The sequence below is a fragment of the Ascidiella aspersa genome, chromosome 4 (assembly GCF_963924565.1).
Source record: "Ascidiella aspersa chromosome 4, kaAscAspe10.2, whole genome shotgun sequence".
In the NCBI taxonomy this organism is placed as follows: domain Eukaryota; kingdom Metazoa; phylum Chordata; class Ascidiacea; order Phlebobranchia; family Ascidiidae; genus Ascidiella; species Ascidiella aspersa.
This window is the reverse complement of record NC_139450.1, coordinates 28607617-28627871: the sequence shown is the minus strand read 5'-3', so window position 1 is coordinate 28627871 and position 20255 is coordinate 28607617. Positions and strand designations below refer to the sequence as shown.

The 20255-nt window shown below is 39.7% G+C and overlaps 1 protein-coding gene across 1 annotated transcript in view; it reads right to left on the bottom strand.

Annotated features, from left to right (window-relative positions):
- LOC146157324 (complement receptor type 2-like) overlaps window positions 1-20255 on the bottom strand; it is a 79745-nt gene that overhangs the window by 14075 nt on the left and 45415 nt on the right. The window contains exons 9-15 of the mRNA XM_083388172.1: window positions 19328-19516; window positions 18738-18914; window positions 17928-18104; window positions 17100-17288; window positions 13858-14043; window positions 12969-13145; window positions 237-416 (exon numbers count right to left, since the gene is read on the bottom strand). Coding sequence (XP_083244298.1) covers window positions 237-416; window positions 12969-13145; window positions 13858-14043; window positions 17100-17288; window positions 17928-18104; window positions 18738-18914; window positions 19328-19516 — 1275 coding nt within the window. The remainder of the gene's footprint in view (window positions 1-236; window positions 417-12968; window positions 13146-13857; window positions 14044-17099; window positions 17289-17927; window positions 18105-18737; window positions 18915-19327; window positions 19517-20255) is intronic.

Here is a 20255-nt window from a genome sequence, read left to right as displayed (position 1 = left end):
CGTTTCGAAAAACACTTTATTCATTTTCTGATTGCCTTCTCACTATGTTGAAAATGAATAAAGAGTTATTCTAAACGTTCAGAATGCTCCTACTTCTGTATGGGCTTTGTTATTCTTATTACGTCTTACTACAACCTACAACCACTATGCCCCAACAACAGTTGTCTTACGTTACCCGGCCCAGTTGGGAACAACTGCACAAAAACCTAGTAAACAGACCAAAAATGGACACTCACTTGCGCACTGAGCCGCTACGCCGTCGAATTGACCGTCGGACTGGCATCGTCTGATCCTCGAACCGGTCACCAGTCTGTAGCCCACCTCACAGGTGTAAGTACACTCCGATCCATAGTTGACTCCGTCGTTGCAAGTCAATTCGCCGTTCGCGATACCGCCCAGCTCGTCGCAGGTAATCCCTGCAAGAGGACGAACGCGTCGCGTGAATTGGGGCGCCATTTTTTGTCAAGTTGAAAAAACAATTTGATTTAAATGAGCTTCCGCACAACTGTGCTCCATCGGGAAAAAGTTGGAATATGAACGATTGAACAGGCGAATTTTAGGTGCAAGCAAAAAGGTAATCAGCAAGAGACCACGGGGTCTGTTGCGAAATAGAAACAAACTATAAAAGCTAAAAAACATGATGTATACGATAGCATAAAGTTTACAATCCTTATATTTACCCAAAGAAAAACCTATATTTGCAGTACCCCGACATAAAATGTGTCAAAAAAAATGTAGCCTGAATTTCAACTATCGAATAAGACAAACACAACTGTAAACGTAATTTTCGCTCAAGTATGTTTTTGTACTTTAAATGGAAGTGTTCAGTGCTCATTTTATTTTAGAATTAGCGCCGAAAAATATTGAGTCTAAAGCTGGCGAGTGCTATAATATTTCAAAATCTACACACACAAGTTAAAACTATGGAAAAACTGGAAAGATCTATGTTCAAACTGGAAATGCTTTAATATTTCAAATTCTACACACACAAGTCAAAACTATTGGAAAGCGATCTCCGGTTTAACAGACAGCGTTCGAAGGTGAAAGTTGTGTTCAAGTGCACCTCGCCTATGTTTCAAGTGTGTGCGCGCGGTTTGTCGCAAGCTTCCAGTTTGGTCGGGTCGAAATTTCGACCTGCACAAATTGTCGTTGCGGCAACAGGCAAAGTGGCCTGCGTGTTGATTCCGCGCGGTCGACAGAGTGGCGAAAATAAGCAGGTGAAACGGCCTAATAGGTACGCAGGAAGCAAGCTAAGGCATAAAAGGCCGAATAGACTGTTTTTCAAGCACTTGTTTTTCTGTGTATAGTATAACCAAGCCTGGTTGTACAAGTAAAGCGGTCAAGTTTTGAAAAAAAAATAAACGTTTAATTCCTATAGGTTAAGCTTCTGCGGTAATTATACAATTATGTTAACCAGAGGATTTTAACTTTTAAGTTCGAATAATTTTCTCGTGATTGATTTGAAATATTTCGGGCCGACTATGATGATTTGTTGTCGGTCATACATATGGCCATTTCAAAACGATTCACATTTCCTCATATTTTAACCAATTTGGCTCAAAAGCTTCGCAATCAATTACCTTCAACGGCAAGGCGCAGCTGTCTTTCGGGGGAAATATAATTGCGGTCGACGCTGGTCTTGATTTAATCAAGCAGAGAGAGACAGGTTCGGAATAACTGCGCAGAAGACATATGCGCCAGCGGCCTGGCAAAAAGCAGAAACTCTTTCCTGGTATATATTTGACCGCCATCGATCTTCTTCAAGGCCTCGGGTGGCGACGGGCTGATTGCAGACGCGATAAGGCAGACGCTTTTCAGGCACCAAAACACGTCCAAAGAGTTGGAAACGACTCGGAAAAGGGCGGAAGTGTATTTTCTCCGAAGAAATCAAGTCGAAAATGTCCCACAAGCGTTCTGACTAGGGTTCGAACAGCATAAGAGACTTTTAGCTGAATCTGTCTCGATTTTTGACTCGCTTTATGTGATGCCTCGGCTTATCTTATTATGTGGTCCACCTGATATTGTGTATGCCTTACAGTTTAGGCTTCGGGCTATGCATCTAGGTATAGGCTGCATGCTATTGTAGAACTGCAATTTGTGCGCTAGCTTATATCACATTCCAGGCTAAAACTTAACTGGTTCTCCTGGACAAAGGCTATATGTTTTTCGGGGCTTGTGTTTAAACACCAATTAAGTTGTTTTACAATGTCGCCTTCAATTACTTCTGGATAGTGGAAGGGGTTTCGTTAAAAAAATCTTTAAAAAGCCTCTAACCAAACTAGGAAATCACAGCACCGCCAAATTCTATAAGCGCGAATCCGCGAAAAAACGGTTTAACCCTAAAACCATCTCACCAACTCGAGCCGCAACCTTGACACGAAAGACCTGGAGTCCATAAGACCAATTTATATTTAGTTTCAATGTAAACTCGGGTTTACGGTGTTGTCACTTGAATACGTGAAACAAATTAAAAAACAATTTATAGCTCTTCAAAGACCTAAAATCGGATCGCTCGACGTTTTTTGCATATAAATTAAAAAAAACAAAAAAACAGTATAAATACACTGCTCAACATGATATCAACTTTCAAAGACGTTTCAATGCGCAAATTAATTCAACGGTATTCCACGACTTAAAATTCAAATGTTTCGTGGAAACCAGTGGCTTGCTATCCGTCGTTGAATTTCGATCTCGTGGGTATCTGTACCATCGCAGCAGCTATTGCGTTTATCGGATTAAATAAAACATCCGCCAAAAAGACAAAATTCTAAAGAACACCAACGAATTGACGTAAATTTGTCGTAAAAAAGACCCGAATAACCCATACCTGAACGGCGAACACGTAATCGCAAAATAAAGCAACTCAAACCTTTAATTTAAGCCGTTTTATAGGAGCCCCAACCCACAATTACACTAAGAAAAAATCAACAGTAACCATCAGGCCAATAACTCGTCCACAGATCTATCTAAAATAGACAGCGCTTTGAATACGAAAAACATTGAGCCGGCAAAAATATGTTTCCAAAAGGACCACAAACGCTCAAGTCCACAACGCAAAGGCCCCGTACCATTAAACCCATAAACGATGGCGACTTGGTTACAAGTGTAGGGGGTGATGTTAATTCTATTAACAACGTTTTTGTGACCCGGTCCGGCTTTACTCGAAACAAAAACCGGATTTCGTCAGAAAATGCGTAATTCCTCGCAGTCGGCAACGCCGCGTCGCTCCACAGCAACCGAGCCGCACTGAGAGAACTTGTCGATACTTTCGCGCGGCAAAACGCTTAGCTTTCCCTCGACGTGGCCAAGTACGAAACAAGATCCCTAGTGTTGCTTGGCGCCACAAGCTTGCGGCTCGCCTCTGCCTCAACAAAATCGGCTTGAATCTAACACTGACGCCGCTCTTTGCTTAACAATACCGCCTTAGTAGTCTGAAATTTGGCAGACATGTTCCCTTAACTAAAAGTAAAGCACTACTGTAAAAGTGTAACACCTCATGCTACAGGGTTACGGCTCTTTAATATAAGGTACCAGCTATACCCTCTCGTTTGCTCAGCCCTTTGCAAATACATATACACTGGCCTGAGTATCGGGATAATGTTGGCTCTCGCAAAGGACAAGCCAATACAGAAAATGTCAACACAGGTATTTATGGCGTTTAACGCTAAGTCTTCTGATCCTATAGTTCACCGAAAGCAATCGCAGAGAAGGGCTAGATCACAGTTGTAAATATATATATGTGTGTGCATGTTTCATCTCCTGATGCTAATGATAAAACTCCAAGTTTATAAGCCCGAGTAAAACCAGGATCAGACCTTTTGAAAGAAATATATATGGCTCGCATTTTCTGGCATCGTCAGTTCCTTAATTCGAATAGTCTCCTGATACTATGCGCAGTATGCAAAAGGCATTTCACATCTTTTAAAATGTAACTTTGCTTAGAATTTCCGTTGAGTCTAAACTAAATCTCAAACAGCGTTGACCAGCAACAGTGTTCTAACAGTTCGTGACGAAGCAATAAAAAACAGTAAACTCGCCATCTGCACGCCAAACCCACGTTTCAGTGCGCAACACTAAAAAACTTCAAAAAACTTTTTGTAAAATGTATACGCCTTCAAAATCTATCGCTCACTCAATGGAATCTTAACCTATGCCACCGTCCCCCATTTAAACCCTCTATAGTTGGTGAACGTTCAGATAACAAGTCCCAAGCAGCGGCGCAGCTGAAACAGCGAAAAATCGGCTCCGTCGGAATTCCGAGCGGCGTCTTCTCTAGATCTCTAGACCGTTTTACTCGGCGAACATAACAGCGTCTGGCAAAAAAACGACATGGCAAGCGGAAAATCTCCGCGCCCGCCCTGTACCTTTTCTCTGTCTGCGGGCGCGGGTTTGACCTATGCGCGCGCGCCGACACGAAAATTTGAGTCGAAAATAGGGAAAAAATCTTACAAAAGGCGAATCGCTTTCTTCGACAAGTATGCTGTCTGCGTGGTTACTGTATACAAATGGTAGTTGCCTACCATTTGTATGTTGGAGTAAGAAAATTACCGAAAAGAGGACAAATACCGTACATTTATTGGCTAATTTATACGGCCAAAAGAAAACGGTTTGTTGACAACAAAAAACATATAGTTTTAAAACGGTTCCCTTATCAACAGTTACGGCCTTTTACTAATATAGCCATGACCCATTTACCGGTTTACAAGGAAATTTGCTTAAAAAAGATTAAAATGGCTGTTTCAAAACTATAGCTAAACTTCACATGTTCAACTTTGAGCACATCTGGACCCACTTTACTGTCCTATAGCTGAACCGAGACTGCAATCTTCTAGAGTGGCCCCATAATGCTGGACTGGCTGACTTGTTTCGCTCTACGCTCCATCCGCCTTTTGCTCAAAAACAAAACGCCTAAAATAGGATAATCCACTGGTGAAGGCGGCGGTGGCGAAGCGAGGAATTCGCGCTTTTCGAATGTTTATGCATTAGAGCGCGACTTGTCTACCGAGTTTACTTTTGCATGATCTAGAACACTATAGCAGTTCCCAAACGTGGTCCGCCCAACCCCTAAAAAAACGAAATTTTGAAATTGTTTGACTGCTAAGTTATATAACAGCCAGAGAACCCCTTTATCGTTAGTTTTTAATAATGACAAACCATTTTACCTGCTAGTGCATATTGAGAGCACTATCTCGCATGTTTGAGAGATTATCGTACCGTGCATTTTTGAGTTTTCTTCGCTTTATAGCGCCTTCTATTAACAAGGAAGCAAAAGGTGGTCAGGTGAGAAGTTTGAGGACCACTGATCTAGTGTTTTTTGTGCCAATCTACTACTGTGTGTGTTTCTATTATACTCTCGGCTGGCTCTCCTTATAATGTTCTGTTCTACATCTTGTTATTCTGTTCTACATCTTGTTATTATGCGTACATTTTCTGATGTACTCCTTCACCATTTTCAGATCGACAGGGTTCCATTCATAACGCTAAAAAACTCAGGCGGACAGCGAAACCCGCGTGTCCTGATCGATATAATTTGCATACAACAGTATATTAGAGCGGCACCTTGAACCCCAGTTGGCATTGCCCCTTGAGGCATGTCGATGGAAGGAAATAGACGATGCTTTTATTTATTTCAAGCCCCACAATTTCAATGTGACGTTGTTTTTCATTTGTTCCACGAAGCGATGCATTGGAATCGACTGGCACTGATTCCAGCGCCACACCTGCGGTTGCTTTTCGTTCAAGGGGTTAACAGAATTTGCGGTTTGCAGAAGACATTTTAATGCGGTTTCCGCGGTTTATAGCCTTGATGCTGTTATGCTTTAATAGCGGGACACTGCCTCCTCGTAAGCACAGTTACATGTGTTTTTCGAAGAACATCTTGTTTTTTTACACACAACGGGGCTCGTTTGGTTTTGAGTGGATTTTTTAAATCGGAAAACTTAGCCAACAAGACAGGTCTTTCCCGATTGACATGGCTGTAAAACCAATCAAGACAGGGAAATGACAACAACTAACAATTGGATAAAGCCCCTACGCCTCTATGATATGGTAAATTTAGAGAAGGCTCTATCTGTTTTCAAGCAGGTTTTCATGCTTTTCCAAGTCATTGGTTTGAGATCGCGCTTTAAAATCTAAAGGCCAAAAAAGTCGGCCCAAAGTGGGACAGAGTTCCAAAAAACAGCCTAAAAAAAAAGCCTGGCGAACTTCGACAAAACCAGCAGCATCCCGCAGACAAGGAAGAATGCCCTCGCCCGTCATTATTTACGCATGAGGAGCTTGCCTAAGACCCGAGTGGGACGACTAACGCAAAGGGTATGGGAGATTGCAGCACGAAAAGCGACTAAAAGAGCTCGATTTTGCTGCTTTTCGCTAGGTTTGGCGGTCTGTGCTTATGTGGTCGGTTCTACTGCTCTGGCTGCGGTCTTCAACGGGGCGGAAAATCACGGTTTGCTGTTTCGCGAGGACAAATAAAGCACTGTGTTCAAGCCTTTGGCCGTTTGCGCGCGCGATGGACGTTTGTCTTAGACTTAGAGCGTCGAATAACAACCGCTTTAAAAGGAGAAACGGCTCTTTATGGACAAGTTTAAATAACGAAAATCACTTTAGAACTAACGAATAGACTTTAGAGAAGTGATTTCCAACCTGTTCGTTCTCGTTTTCGATAACTTGCGCGACCTCCCGATAATAAAGTATGATGCATGAACCAGAGTCAATAAAAAACATTTAAAAATTGGAAAAATCTAGAAGGATTGTATCAAAATTTATGTTGGGAACCACCTCTTTAGAGGATGTGTGCTTTTTAATGTTGATCGAAAAGCCAGATAGATCTTGAGTTTTATAAACATGTGTAGAAATGTTCTAAGTTCAGAAAATAGTACAATGATTGAAAACCATGCAGGCCTAATGTGTTTTTAAGGTTGTGGTAACTCTAGCTAGGAAAATCACGGTTTTGCTAAGACAAATAGAGCACCGTTTTCAAGCGCCTGGCCTTTGAACCTTTGGTATTATTTGTTGCTTTGTGCGTAATTGTGTTTTCTTTAATTAATTCCTGGCAAAAGTCGTGATTGTGTTTATATGATTATTTCCTCGTAATTTTTTTTCTTCGCAAATTCAATCTTTCTAAAATACTGCCAAAACAGAAGGATCAGTCTCTCTGTATAAACACTTGTGGTTTAAGGCTGTTTCTTCCCGTAATCCGCTGAGGTTATTTACTTTCCTAATTTGTGCGTGTGTATTGCATTGATCGTGGATGGAGAGAAAAAATAAAACTTGAAACTTGAAACTTGGTCGTTAGAGCGGGCGATTAACGTTTATCTTTGAGCTTAAAATTTTACCTGCTTGAAAAGGACAAACGGCTCTTTAGGGATAAGGGTAACTAATGAAAATAACTTGTCAAAAAGTGGACTTTAGAAGATGTGTCATTCTATCGTTGGTCGAAGGGCCAGATATAGTCCTAAGTTTTATATACATATACATGCGTACAACTGCACAAAAAAAACTAGTACAATAATTGAAAACCATATATATATATATTGTGTTTTTAAGGTTGTGACAACGCTATAGCTACAATCAACACACAGTGTGTTCTGGACTTGTAATTGTAAGCAGGCAAATATAGATTAGAAAATAATAAGGTTAACTATAGCTATTTGTAAACACCTCAATTCCTACAATGCTGCCACGAGTACTATCAAAACAACACGAACATGGTTTAACACATTTTTTTCAAGCATTTGCTATTGTTTCAACTTTTACCTATAATTTACTATGAAAGGTCATTTTGGACGACATCCAATGCTGTTTTATGTAGCACTTTGGAAGAAAGAGAAACACAATTGTCAGGATCACACCATCCCATAACCTTGGTAAGAGCTTTACGGATTCAACAGTTTCTACTATCACTTCGGAATTCGAACGTAAAAAGCGTTTTCTTCGGAATTGCACCGCTTTTTACGGCCGCCAGTGTCATGAAAATACCGCGAAATCCAGCGGAAACACAGGCCGCCGGACGGATTCGCCGAACGGGAAAAAAGTGTGATTCGAGGTCGAATGCCAAAGCGGGGGAAATCGAAACGGCAAATACTCGACTTTTCACGAGAACTGGCGGCACCCGTGAGTAAACAAAACGCAAAAATATGCGCGACTTGCGTTTTCAAGGCGTCCGTCTTTCAATTGGACAGGTTGGAATTCAAAAAAAAAAAACGATTTGAGTTTGATGGTAATGAATTTCAATGCCAAATTCAAACGCCAAAAGCTGTTAAACACTTTGCTTCTGGAATGACGCGGTTTTGACATATTTTTATAAATTTAGGCCTTGAAACTTTCGTAGTGGTCATCCAAGGAAAACCTTTAAAATCTCTCAGATCCTTAGAACACCATACACGTTTATGTGATGTACCTTGGTATAATGAACGTCAAAGTTAAAAAGGTCGAGTAATCGACATCACCTTGATAAAGACGCTTTAATCCGTTTTTGTATCATCATCAGTAAATGTGACATCAATAAATCCAGACCCCATTTGTAGAAGGTGGAACGCAAACTGATGATGATACAAGTGTGTATCGAAACGTCTTTATCAAGATGAACGTTTTAACTTTGACATTCATTATCAAGCAACAGTATATACAGAAACGTGCATAGTGTTTTAAGGATTTGAGAGTTTTTTAAAGGTTTTTCTTGGATGACCACTACAAAAGTTTCAGGGCCTAAATTTATAAAAATATTTTGAAATAACCGCAAAATCAGTGAAGCGACGTGTATTAACAGCTTGTTGCAGCAGTTATTGAAAAAACAGCGTTTCCAAATTTTTTTAGTCACAGACCCACTTTTATAACATTATCAGCTCTACTTTCTTAAAAACCCGCCTTTTCCTACGAAGCGTAATGTTGTTTTTTGGGGTCGGCGGCATATAGTGGCATACTGTCTTGGGAGAGAAACCCATTAACTCTGTAAGCCGTAAAAACGCGCCGTAAACGCGAAAGGTTTCAAAATACATCGCGTCGTGTCCATCGAAAGCGCTCGACGTTTGGCAGCTTGCCAGTACGATATGGGTTATGGAGTTGTAAAAAAAACAGCGAAAAACCACTGGCTTTTGATTTGTTAAGGCTGTGTATCTACGTGGAGCCGTTATAGCGATCTTACATATTATCTTAAGCATATGCCAGTGTTTTTGTTTAAACAAAGTATAATAAAATGACAGAGCTTTACTCCGTGGCTGAAAAAAGATCAGTACATCTTACAAAAAGGCGAACTGCTAAACATAATCAACCTCTTTCTAGATTTTGTTGACAGATTTAAAGCAATGAGTCCTAAATGATTCCAATGCTCAAAAGCTATAAAACATAAAAGTTAAGTTTTTAAAGTTTTTTAGGGGGGAGGGGGCGCTAATAAATATGTATATTTTTTAAAGGGGGACGCTAATATGACATTTTTTTAGTAATTTAAGGGGTAGGCACCCTAATATGCATTTTCGTTTTTCTTAGCGACATTTAAATTGGTCAAAACATGTTAATCTGCAGTCAGCTCAACTCGGTTGAACCTGAAATCAGAATTCAATCCTAAGACGGGAAGTTTACCAGTAAACTGATCCCGCGAGATCAAATCTTTAGAAAACCTTCTCTTTTCGAAGGACCCAACCTTTCCCGGCTTGCCTTTAGCGTCGTGCCGTTCCGCCCTTATCAATACACAATCGAGACTAAGGCGAGGTGTTACTAACACACCCCAATGCCCTAATAGGGAAATGCCTGGATGTAAATACAGCATCCAAGCCATGGGTTATTAACCTGGGGTCCGTGGACCCCTTTGGGCTACGTGGACTAGTGTTGGGATTGATGAAGGACTGATGAAAATTCTACTGTATAATTACAAAAAATAGGTATTATATTTGCGCATAAGTTTGTCCTAAAAAATAGCGCATATTTTAAGTCTACTTGTTTAATGACGTTAATGTCTCACGGCATCTCTAAAAAAATCCATACCGACACAGGTCCACATGAATCCAAAAATATTTTCTAGTGGTCGGTGTGAAAAAAAGTTTAACAAGGCCTAAATAATTCAAACATAAACTAATAACAAGGAAAAATCAGAAACCAACCCAAGCAAGTCCTTTGCATCGCATATGAGTTACCACATGAAATTAGGTATATAGTTGATTGATAAAAACTTGGATAAAAAATGCGCTTCTAGGCCAGATTTTAAGAAAATTGAAGACTACAAATATGAACGTAAAGTAAATAAAAATATGAATTTAGACAATCCAGTAAGAAACCAACCCCACAATGCATTACATAGATAAATTTTATCGATTGAAAATGTATATTTTTCCAAAGCACTGGAAGACCTGGCCAGAGCCTTGCCTAAAGATTCAGGCGTCTTCGTGAACGTTGAGAAACGCGGCGCCTAGAAATCGGAGCCTAATCCAATAAGCATGCGGGAGAAAGAGAGACAAGAAGCGGCCTTGAGCTAGAGCAAGCAAGATGAAGTGATGAGATACGGCCTCCGCAAAGCCCTTTGCGCGTTCAGGCGTGTATATTAGCCTTCGTCGCCAGCCCCCGGGCTGTGTGCAACGGAGAGGATTTTTGCGGGCGCCTTTAGAGCAGCTACTTTCGCCAAAGTTTTCGCCCCGAACAATGGAAGTCAGTGTGTGCGTGTGTGTTGAGCGTGCGCGCGCGTGTAAATGCGCGTGTGTGTGCGAACGTCGTGCGTTTTTTTGTTTTGAGGGCTGAACAAGCGAGAGTGTTCATTTGGGCTATGCATGTCAGACCGCTTTGCTGAAATTGCAAGGGTCATCGCCTAACCTTACATAGTCTTAGATAACAACCTCAAATCTTGTGCTTTATATGCATGTGTCTCTGTGATTGTTTATCGCACTGCTAATACCTTTTTGCTACCTTTCGATGTAACTTTTACTCTTCTATTTGTAACTACAGTTCCTTTTCCTACCAATAAGAAAGCCTTTCGTAACAGCGCCAATCTTACATTTTGGACGCGCATTTGTAAGGTCTTACATCTAATGTACAATAAGTAAGATCACTTGTCAAGCACTCTTTTTCACTGTCGCTATAGTGACCTTTTCTTCCGCTATAACAAAACTAATTTACAAAGTTGGGGCTCTTTGTTTAGATAACGCTTGTTGGTTATATTCTACCCTAAGCTAGTTTCAAATGACTGTTTAGAAAAGTTAAATGCTCCTTTTAGGCTGCAGTCCTCTCCACGCGTTGATAAGTGTACTTTATGAGAAAAACGCCGACTGTTTTTAACGCAAACACGATTATTACCAATTTAAACGTAGTACTAAAAGTAAACTAAAAAAATCCAACTTTTAATTAGAAATTGTACACAATAAGAAAAAGGTTGCATCGTGATATTTAACTTAACCCTTTCAGCACAAAAATCGCCAGTTTTCAAGCTTCAGTACCCAAACGTCTCACAAGTTTCATTTCGTCTTCCCTTGCGGACAAAAAGAGTAATCTCGCCCGGCCTGCTTGTATATTGCAGGATAAATCACGCAAACCCAAAACCTCTCTCTAGGCTTGGCGATAAAACAACGCACAGAAGCGGCGATGGATCGACGGCAAGCAAATACACGGGAAGACCGCAAAAGGCACAGCTAGAAAGTTTTAGCCGGGGAAACGTCTGCATTTTAAGCCGAGAATGAATTAGAGGGTTTGGATCGGGCTGTTTGTTATTAACTTTACGATTGGGTGTTAGTGTGGGCGGGGCGAAATGCTTCTACATTCAGGTCAAATACAAGTTTTTTTTTAATGATATAGACTATAAGTACAAAGCTTGTAAGGACAGAAAACGTAAAAAAAATCAAGAGCTACAAAAATAAACTCTTTGTGGAGCTACAAAAATAAACTTTTGCTAAGCTAGAAAGAGTGAACCTTTTGGCAAAGCTAGAAGAGAGACTAGTTTTTCAATACAAGTATGCATTTTGCTACAAAGGTTACAAAAAAGGACACCTTTGCAAAACCGAATTCTGCAAAAAATCGGCTTGAACTTTGCAACGTCGCTCAGTACGCACAGGCCCATGTAAGCATGTTTATCCGCCCGTGACTTATTTGCAAGCGACCTTCTTGCAAAACAAGATAATGGGGATTTCGCCTCGACCGGACCATAAATGGCGTCGAAACTCCCGCGCACCTCGGCTCGTTAAAATCGCGCGGTTTTTCGCACAAACGCATTAGCGGTTAGCTGTCAGCCCGAGCATAAATGAAAATAGGGTAGGCCGTTGTTCCCTTTCGCTTTGATTTTGTTTCACATTCGAAGCTGTCAAATCGAGACGAATGACTTGTGTGTTTTTATTTTATGCCAGTTTTTTTTTTAAATGGGGTCCATGGATTCCTCGGACGAAAGGTGCACTAGTTTTCTGGGGGGCCTATGGAGGCTCATTGGAATCTCAGTGTATAATTTTTTATAGACAAAAGGATATTTTTTAATAAAATACATTAATAAAAAAAAAACTCTTTGCCATTTGGCTGAGTGCATTTAGTCTCGATTTAAGTTTAACGTTTGCTCATAAAATACGACCGGAAACAGTAGGTTTTTTTAAGTCTACTTGTGTATTATGTCGTCATCGATTTCATAACAGTCCAAATACTTGAAGGGTTATGGGCTCATTGGTAATTATACTTTAATGCGGTTATTGCGCAGAGTAAAAAGTGCCCATTAAGCAGACGTTAACACGCACTGTTTGGTAGCAAACGTATATAGTTACTACATAACTATGAAATAAAACCAAAAAATGAAGTGTTATACAGGTTTAATATTGTTTGCTTTATGTCATCTAACTTCACTAAATTTTCTTCGTCGACATCTGACTTAACCAAATACGAATTATGTAAAACTTAAACAAACTAACAAAAATCGGTCTGAAACAAACCAAACCATGAAACCATACCATAATTTTTTGACAACAAGACATGTCACCGAAAATTTTTCGGCCCACATACATAATTCAACTTACTTATGCACAAAGCGAGCGCTCCGGCCCAGAGCCCTCGGCCGCCGCAAGTGGTGAGACTGTCGGCGCTCAGCTGGAATCCTTCGTTGCATCTCAGGCTACAACGGGAGCCGTAGTTCCGTCCGTTGTTGCAGACGATTTGCGAGTTGGGGATCGACTGCAGGGCAGGGCATGTGATTTCTGATCGACAAAATAGGAATTTTGTTAAAAACTCGACAGTATTTAAGTGGGGCGTCACTACAGTTTCCGGTTGTTTAGGTGTACATAATGTACGTTGGTGACAATTTATGATAAGATAGGCTCATGTGAGCTTCGAAATTGCGGCCTTGGCTTGCATGAGAGCTTATTTGAATCTTTGTGCTTGAGTATGAGTTTAAATTAACGGGCTACATGGTTTATTAACTTGAGTTTGATTATTATTGAGTCTTTTGTTTAAGTCGTTTTCTTTTCTTGTTTTCAAGATATTAATTGTTCACCAGTGTTTTAGCGTGACTTGGTATCCTCAAATCAAAGTCAATGGCTCAAATTGTCAATTTTTAAGTTGCACTATATTTGAAAACGGGAGCATAAATGATGGGCGTACGTCACACAGCTATATCTGAACGTGACATCATAATGAAGTAGCCCTAAGAACACTCAGTTCGTCTATTTTCTTAACGCTTTGGGTGGCAGAGGTATACCCTTCAATACAAAAGCTACATTACAAAACGTTATCTATTTCACGCGAAGTATTTAGACTGTAAAAATTACATACAAGTTGTGTCCATCCAAAGAGTTTTGATTCAAATTCTTTGTTTGCACCAAAAAAAAAAAAAATGCCGTGGGACAAAGTAGCATTTTTGTAAAATTCGAAATCCGCCCGTAAACTACAGTATACAGTTTGAACACTCACGGTTGCAAACCGGCACGATCTCGCTCCACCTTCCCGGGCTCACCCGACCACGACAGCGCGAAGTTTCGGGGCCCTGAAGTTCGAATCCCTCGTCGCAAGAGTAGCTGCACTCGCTGTTGTAGTACAGGCCGTCAGTGCAAGTTACCTGAAGGTGAGGGCCCAGTTCTTGCTCGTTGCACCGGATTCCTGGGAAAAAAATAAAAGTTTTTTTGGCTTTTCGGGTTGTTTAGCGTTACCCTATGTACCAGGGGCTGGCAACACGGCCTGCGTACTTCTTTATAAACTGGGCACGAGACCATACCTTATATTTTTTGGCTTTTTCAACTATAGGTAAAAGAAAAAATTTGTGGCGATTTGTGCAAATCTTTATCCTGCATCGAATGTACAATGTAGTTTAGAGTTTAGACCACTTTTCAGCTGCACAACAGCGTCAACAGCATACCCTGGTTTTATACCTGACTAACAGTCGGAATTTTCTTTCGAATAACAGAAACTGCCTAAATCCGAATGGTGAAAACAAACGATTTCTGGTTGCATATCATTGATAAAGATCAAATGCATATCATTGATAAAGATTAATCCAAGTTTTGAACTTAGTTTAATCTTTAAAAATTAACAGTCGTTGCTGTTTTTATCATAGGATGCGTCAAGTCTATACACAGTTAAAATTTAACGGCCCACAGAGACCTTTCTGAGTTTGTTTTGGCCCACAACTAGAAAAAGGTTGCCCACCCCTGTCCTATACTGTAAGGATGTCCGGTACTTGATAATTCATTTCGAACACGATAACAGTTATTTTAAGCGTAACGTAACACGATCTGATCAGACACCAAGCGACGTCATTACTATGGTCAAATTGAAAAAAAAATGATTAAAATGCAAAGTGGCAATGGTAATGATCTTCAGGGTATTAGACCGAAATTAGCTTTTGCGCTAGGAAGCCCATTTAAATGGTATTTATATTCTATTTAAAATGTAATATAGTTTTTCTTTGAAGAATGAATAAGGGTTAGATAGCTAAGTATGACTGTAATGCACAAATTAATCTGCCATCGGATCGATACCATCGTAGTCTCGGACGATTACCGATACTATCACTTCGCATCAGGTATCGGCTCCGATCCGATATTATCGAGCATACCTAATCTATACTTATGCCCTGATGCTCAGGGTTCCACACAATTTTATGAAATACTTTTCGAAGAAAATTTATGGATCGCTTGACGTGTTTTGAATATAATTTGAAATCAAAACAGTATGAATGTCATGATCAACACAAACGAGAAATAGGTTAAAATCTTGTTTACCAACGAACCTTCTTAACACTTGAAACAAATAAAAAGACTATTTAATTACTAGTTTTGGGAAACCTTTTGCTTTTCATAGACTTTTTCATATGCATTATTTAAAAACAATTGAAGTCTTTCTAATATTCAAAGACTTGGGATCTGCAATGGGAGGTAGAATATACCGTCGAAGAATAAAAGGTAAAAAACGCTTATTTTAGGAGCAGGAACTAAAAGGCAAATTTTCCATCATTACTCACGCACCAAAGCGTGACGGAAATTCGATCACGTGAAACCCCATGAATTGACAGAGCGTGAAGCGATATGATTGCTGCAATAGAACTGTCTTAATGTAGCGCAGAGGTCGGGAACCTTAGGCTAAGTGAGCCATAAAAGCTGAATACTTTTGGTTGTACTTCCATGGGCACCATATAATATTGTTCAGTATCTAATTTCGGCTGGTAAAAATAGCGATTTAAATAGGAATGGTAATTTCATTTCTACATAATGTGCGAAAAAAATGCATTGGCAAAGTTTGCAAAACTTTACGGTCTGCCATAAGCCTTTTAGATTATAAGAGATTCCGTTATATGGCCTAACAGTCACGTACAGACAGAAGGATTTCACTCGAAGCTCGAAAAAATTGCCACCGTTTGTTTCAAATATGTAAGATTTACTGTTTGAAAAGGGTTCATGGCAGCGTGTTTTTTTTTTTCAAATCATGCTAAAATGATAGCTTAAATTTATCTGCGAACAAGAATACACCAAAAGAGCCACATACGGTGGCTCACGAGCCATTGGTTAGCCACCACTGATGTAGCACGTTGCAATAGAAGCCAGCCGACCATATTGCTTTGAAAACAATAAATTTATCTCCGAACACGAGTACTTAACCGAAAGAGCCATATACGGCTCACGAGCCATTGGTTACCCGCCCCTGATGTAGCGCGTTGCAACAATCCAGCCGAGCATATTGCTTTGTAAACAACGTGAGTCGAATTTGCTAAAGTTCTGACAGTTTCGTGCGATTTTCTCTGCCCGAAAAAGGAAATAAAGAGACACGGAGTGGTGAAAGTTAACTCGATTTGTCAAGTACATCGGAGCATAACAAACAATATGCTGTTACGGTTTACTAGCGTCCTAATCCCTGCCTTTTTCAGCAACATACCAAAGTTATGTTTTACATGCTTTGTATGATTTATTTTATTTTGAACCTAGTTTTTGTTTTGGGTTACAACTATACCCAGGGCCGGATCGTGCCTTTAAGAGGCCCTATACCTATAAGCACTTTAGACTTTGGTGTCCTATATGTTTCGTTCAAATTATGAAGACAATAAACCACACAAGATATTATCCATCGAAAACATAGAGGTTTAAGATACTACTTGAGAAATAAAAAAATGAAACATTTTTTTCAACCAGGCAATTTTTGAGGTCTGTGCCGTCTGACCAAATCAGATTATTTTATTAAACACAAAGCCACCATTACAAATTCGGCTATGGAAATTTCTGTCATGCCTCCCTTGCCCTGGTGCCCTAAGCACGTGCTTTTTTCGCTGAATGGTTAATACAGTCCTGAATGTACCCAAATAAAACGTGGAGAAAGCATTTGTTATTTAAATTGCCTTTACCGGACTATCAAAATGACGTCTAGGACCGCAAAACTAATAGTTGCTGTCTAACACAGAACGCGTTACAATCTATATTAAAAAAAAGTTATTTTGCCATTTTTACACTATTTTATGTCTGTTATAATTTTCTACAAATTAATAGTCGCATAATAATGAAGGTATTATTCTTGGATATAAAATAATTAAGAACTCGCAGTCATAATGAAAATGCCCGCAAAACAGGATAAAGATTTTAAATCGCTGCTTTAACACAATAAAACTCACAGAACAAAAAAAATAAACCCTCTTCGTACAAAAAAACAACAAAAAATAGGTTCGCACTTACTCTCGCATACGGGGAATATCCCTCGCCTGGCGAAGGCCCAAGACCCGACACCGCCGCAAGTGGCGAACTGCGAGCCGATCAGCTGGTAACCGGCCGTGCAGTCGAACTCGCATCGCGACGCGTAGTTGCGGTTGTCGCTACAATCCACGCTACCGTGCTCCAAGTCGTTCAATGCTGGGCAAGTGATGACTGAAAAACAAGAACACTGGCGTAAAATACACACCGAAAGTCATCACAGACTCACCAATCTGTCTATCGATGATGCAAGCAAGACAGGCTGGAAAAACTTATAGGTTGTGGCGAGGTTCGAACTCACGACCTCCGGCCATCGGTGTTGTAAACAAGTTATTTTTAAATGATTCAAGTCTAAGTCAAGTCACTTATAAATTAACTTAAGTCCAAGTCAAGTCTTTTGCATAAACAATAAGTCAAGTTCCAGCCCAAGTCATTTAGCGAGCGTCATTGACATAAAAAAAAATTCACTTTTACGTTTTTGTTTTCAAATAAAGGTTGGAGTTTCACTAAATTTAGGATCACTGGCCGATTAAGTTATAGGTTTTAGATCTGTTTTTTTATCATATTAATTTGCGTATAGGTTCTGTCTCATTCGACAAATTCAAGTCGGGCTTTTTCAAGAATCTATAGTTTCTTGTACAAATCCCTTCAATTCACGTAATTATGATTTCAAGTGAGATTTAAGTTTGACCTGCAAAGTAAATCGAATCAATGAGTAGTTTTCGCATGACATTAGATTTAACCCCAGGGTCACTAAGGTAATTTAAAATCAAGTTAAAAGTGAATATTTCGATAAAAAAACAGCCAACTTACTGTAGCAGGTTGGGAAGGCAACGGACCAGCGCGTGGTTGCGGTACAGCTCGACGACTCCTCTCCCTGCATCTCGTATCCCTGGTCGCATGTGAAAGTACAGATGGACGAGTACTCGTTGTCCAGCGTGCACGAGACCGTTCCGTGGACAGGCGCGATCGCTACTGGGCAAGTGATCACTGCGGACGAAATGGGGACGTTTTTATGGTCTTCTTGAACGTGATGTAAATGTTGGGCGGTTGCCGAATTTCAGTGAAAAATGCACATCGTATCGGCATGCAATTGAAGAAAAAATGTACTCGTAAAAATGACAAGTTTGACGAACTTTTTTTTCGAGACCTTCTTACATACAATTATGGTGCTTTTAATCTACCCATAAAATAATGCCGGTTAACCAATACGATTCGCCTATTTAAGAGGTGTCCTTTATACATGGGTAAAATATGAACAGTTAAAAAACATAGGCCAATTGTTTATAAAGTATGGCTGTGAGTTCTTATACATTGACGTAATAGATTTCCGAAGAACAATTTAAGTCGGTTTTTCCAAGTTATTCAACCCGAAAAAAACAGCAAATAAAAAATGTTCATGCACAGGCAACTCTCTAAAAATATGTAATGACTTAAATTGTTCAGAAAATATGTCTTTTATGACTAAACCACTAATAGACCTATAGATTTTCTAGGATTGCAGTGAGATATATTTTTACGAAATTAAATTTAATTAGGCCTAAAAATTGTTAAATATACATCATTAAGTTGACAGGGATGGACCTTTCTAGCGTTTCAAACAAAGCACTTTCCCATACTCACGTTCGCAGCCGGCGTTCCTTGAAGACCACCTGGCGCTGTCCTGACACCTAGTGGTGATGGATCCGAATGGCCTATAGCCGACGCTGCACCTGAGCGTGCATACGCTGCCCACACGGTTGTTGTCCGTGCACTCGTACCTGCCATCTGGCGGCGGCTCGAGTTGGTCGCACAAGGCCGCTAGAGGCACAAGAACGTAGGTTTATAAAACTATGTGTGTTTGGTAAATGCGTTTTTTTGCCATGAAACCCTTTATGATATTCGAGATTAAAACAGAATCGCTTTGGACACCTATTTCGATTAATAGCTTAAAAAGGCTGTGGCAGGACTTGGAAGAATATAATCCGTTACGACGCCCTATACATACACCATAATTTAACATGGAAAAGAAGATTAATTTTTGAAATTGGCTCTAAAAAGAGAAGTATTATTTTGCAAAGAAAAAAAAAAGGAAAAAATACTTTTAACTTGAAAGTTGCCACAATTGTGTTTGCGCAAATGTCAAGGATAAAAAATTAACTTCAGACACGAGGGTAAATAACGGTTACCAAAGCGTGAACAAAAAAACATACACGAAAAAAAAAATCACATACCTATGCAGAAGGGTTCCGGGTTGTCCCAGCGTCCAGTGTCCAGACAAGTTCTAACCACAGTGAGACCGCCCTTCTCTAGTTTGTACCTGGGCTGGTCGCATATGAACTCACACTTGGTGCCCTGGACAGTCATGTTTTTGTCGCAGGCCTGACGACCGTTCTCGGGAGTTACAAGGGAGCGGCATACGGCTGCGGAAAATGGGATGTTTTTTTAGGATATGATAGAAATATGTTTTAATTATTTAGGCTAGTTTATGTTGAAAATTATTAAAGAATTATTTGAAACGTTCAAAATGATACCCTTTCTGTATGGGCTTTGATATTCTTACTACGTCTCACTAGAACCTCAAACATTATGCTCCAAAATGTAGGCTAGTAAGCTATGGGTCGCGACCAAAAAATTGGGGAAAAATTGGGAAAGATTAATTAACACTGGCTGTGGGCAAACTTCTTCAAAAATTGAGAAAATTGAGTAAACAATACGTAGACATGGCTTTTATAAATTAAATTCGAACTTGTTTATGCTAATATCATAGGCATTGCTCGCTTACAAAAAGTTGACTGAAGAAAATTGTGGCCTAAAAAGCCAAAGTTTTGCTGTTATCCTTATAGGTTTAGCATTTGGGTCGTTGTGAAAAAGGTATGGTGAGATTTTTCATATGCGTTAGTCAAAAGTAAGAGTGTTATTAGGCCACGGTGAGTTTTTTTCTTTGCGAAAATTGATTTTTTTTTGCAAGAATGTAAAATCAGATTTTTATTTGTGACGTCAATACTCCGTATCTTGTTTTACCTCGGATTTGTCTAAAGAACATTGTAAAAGTGTAATAAGCGTTAGCTGAGGAATAAATGAACGATTTTATGAAGAAAATACATTTCAAAGACTTCAAAAAAAAAAAATTTTCTCTCAGTGACCTAAAATTGAATCGCT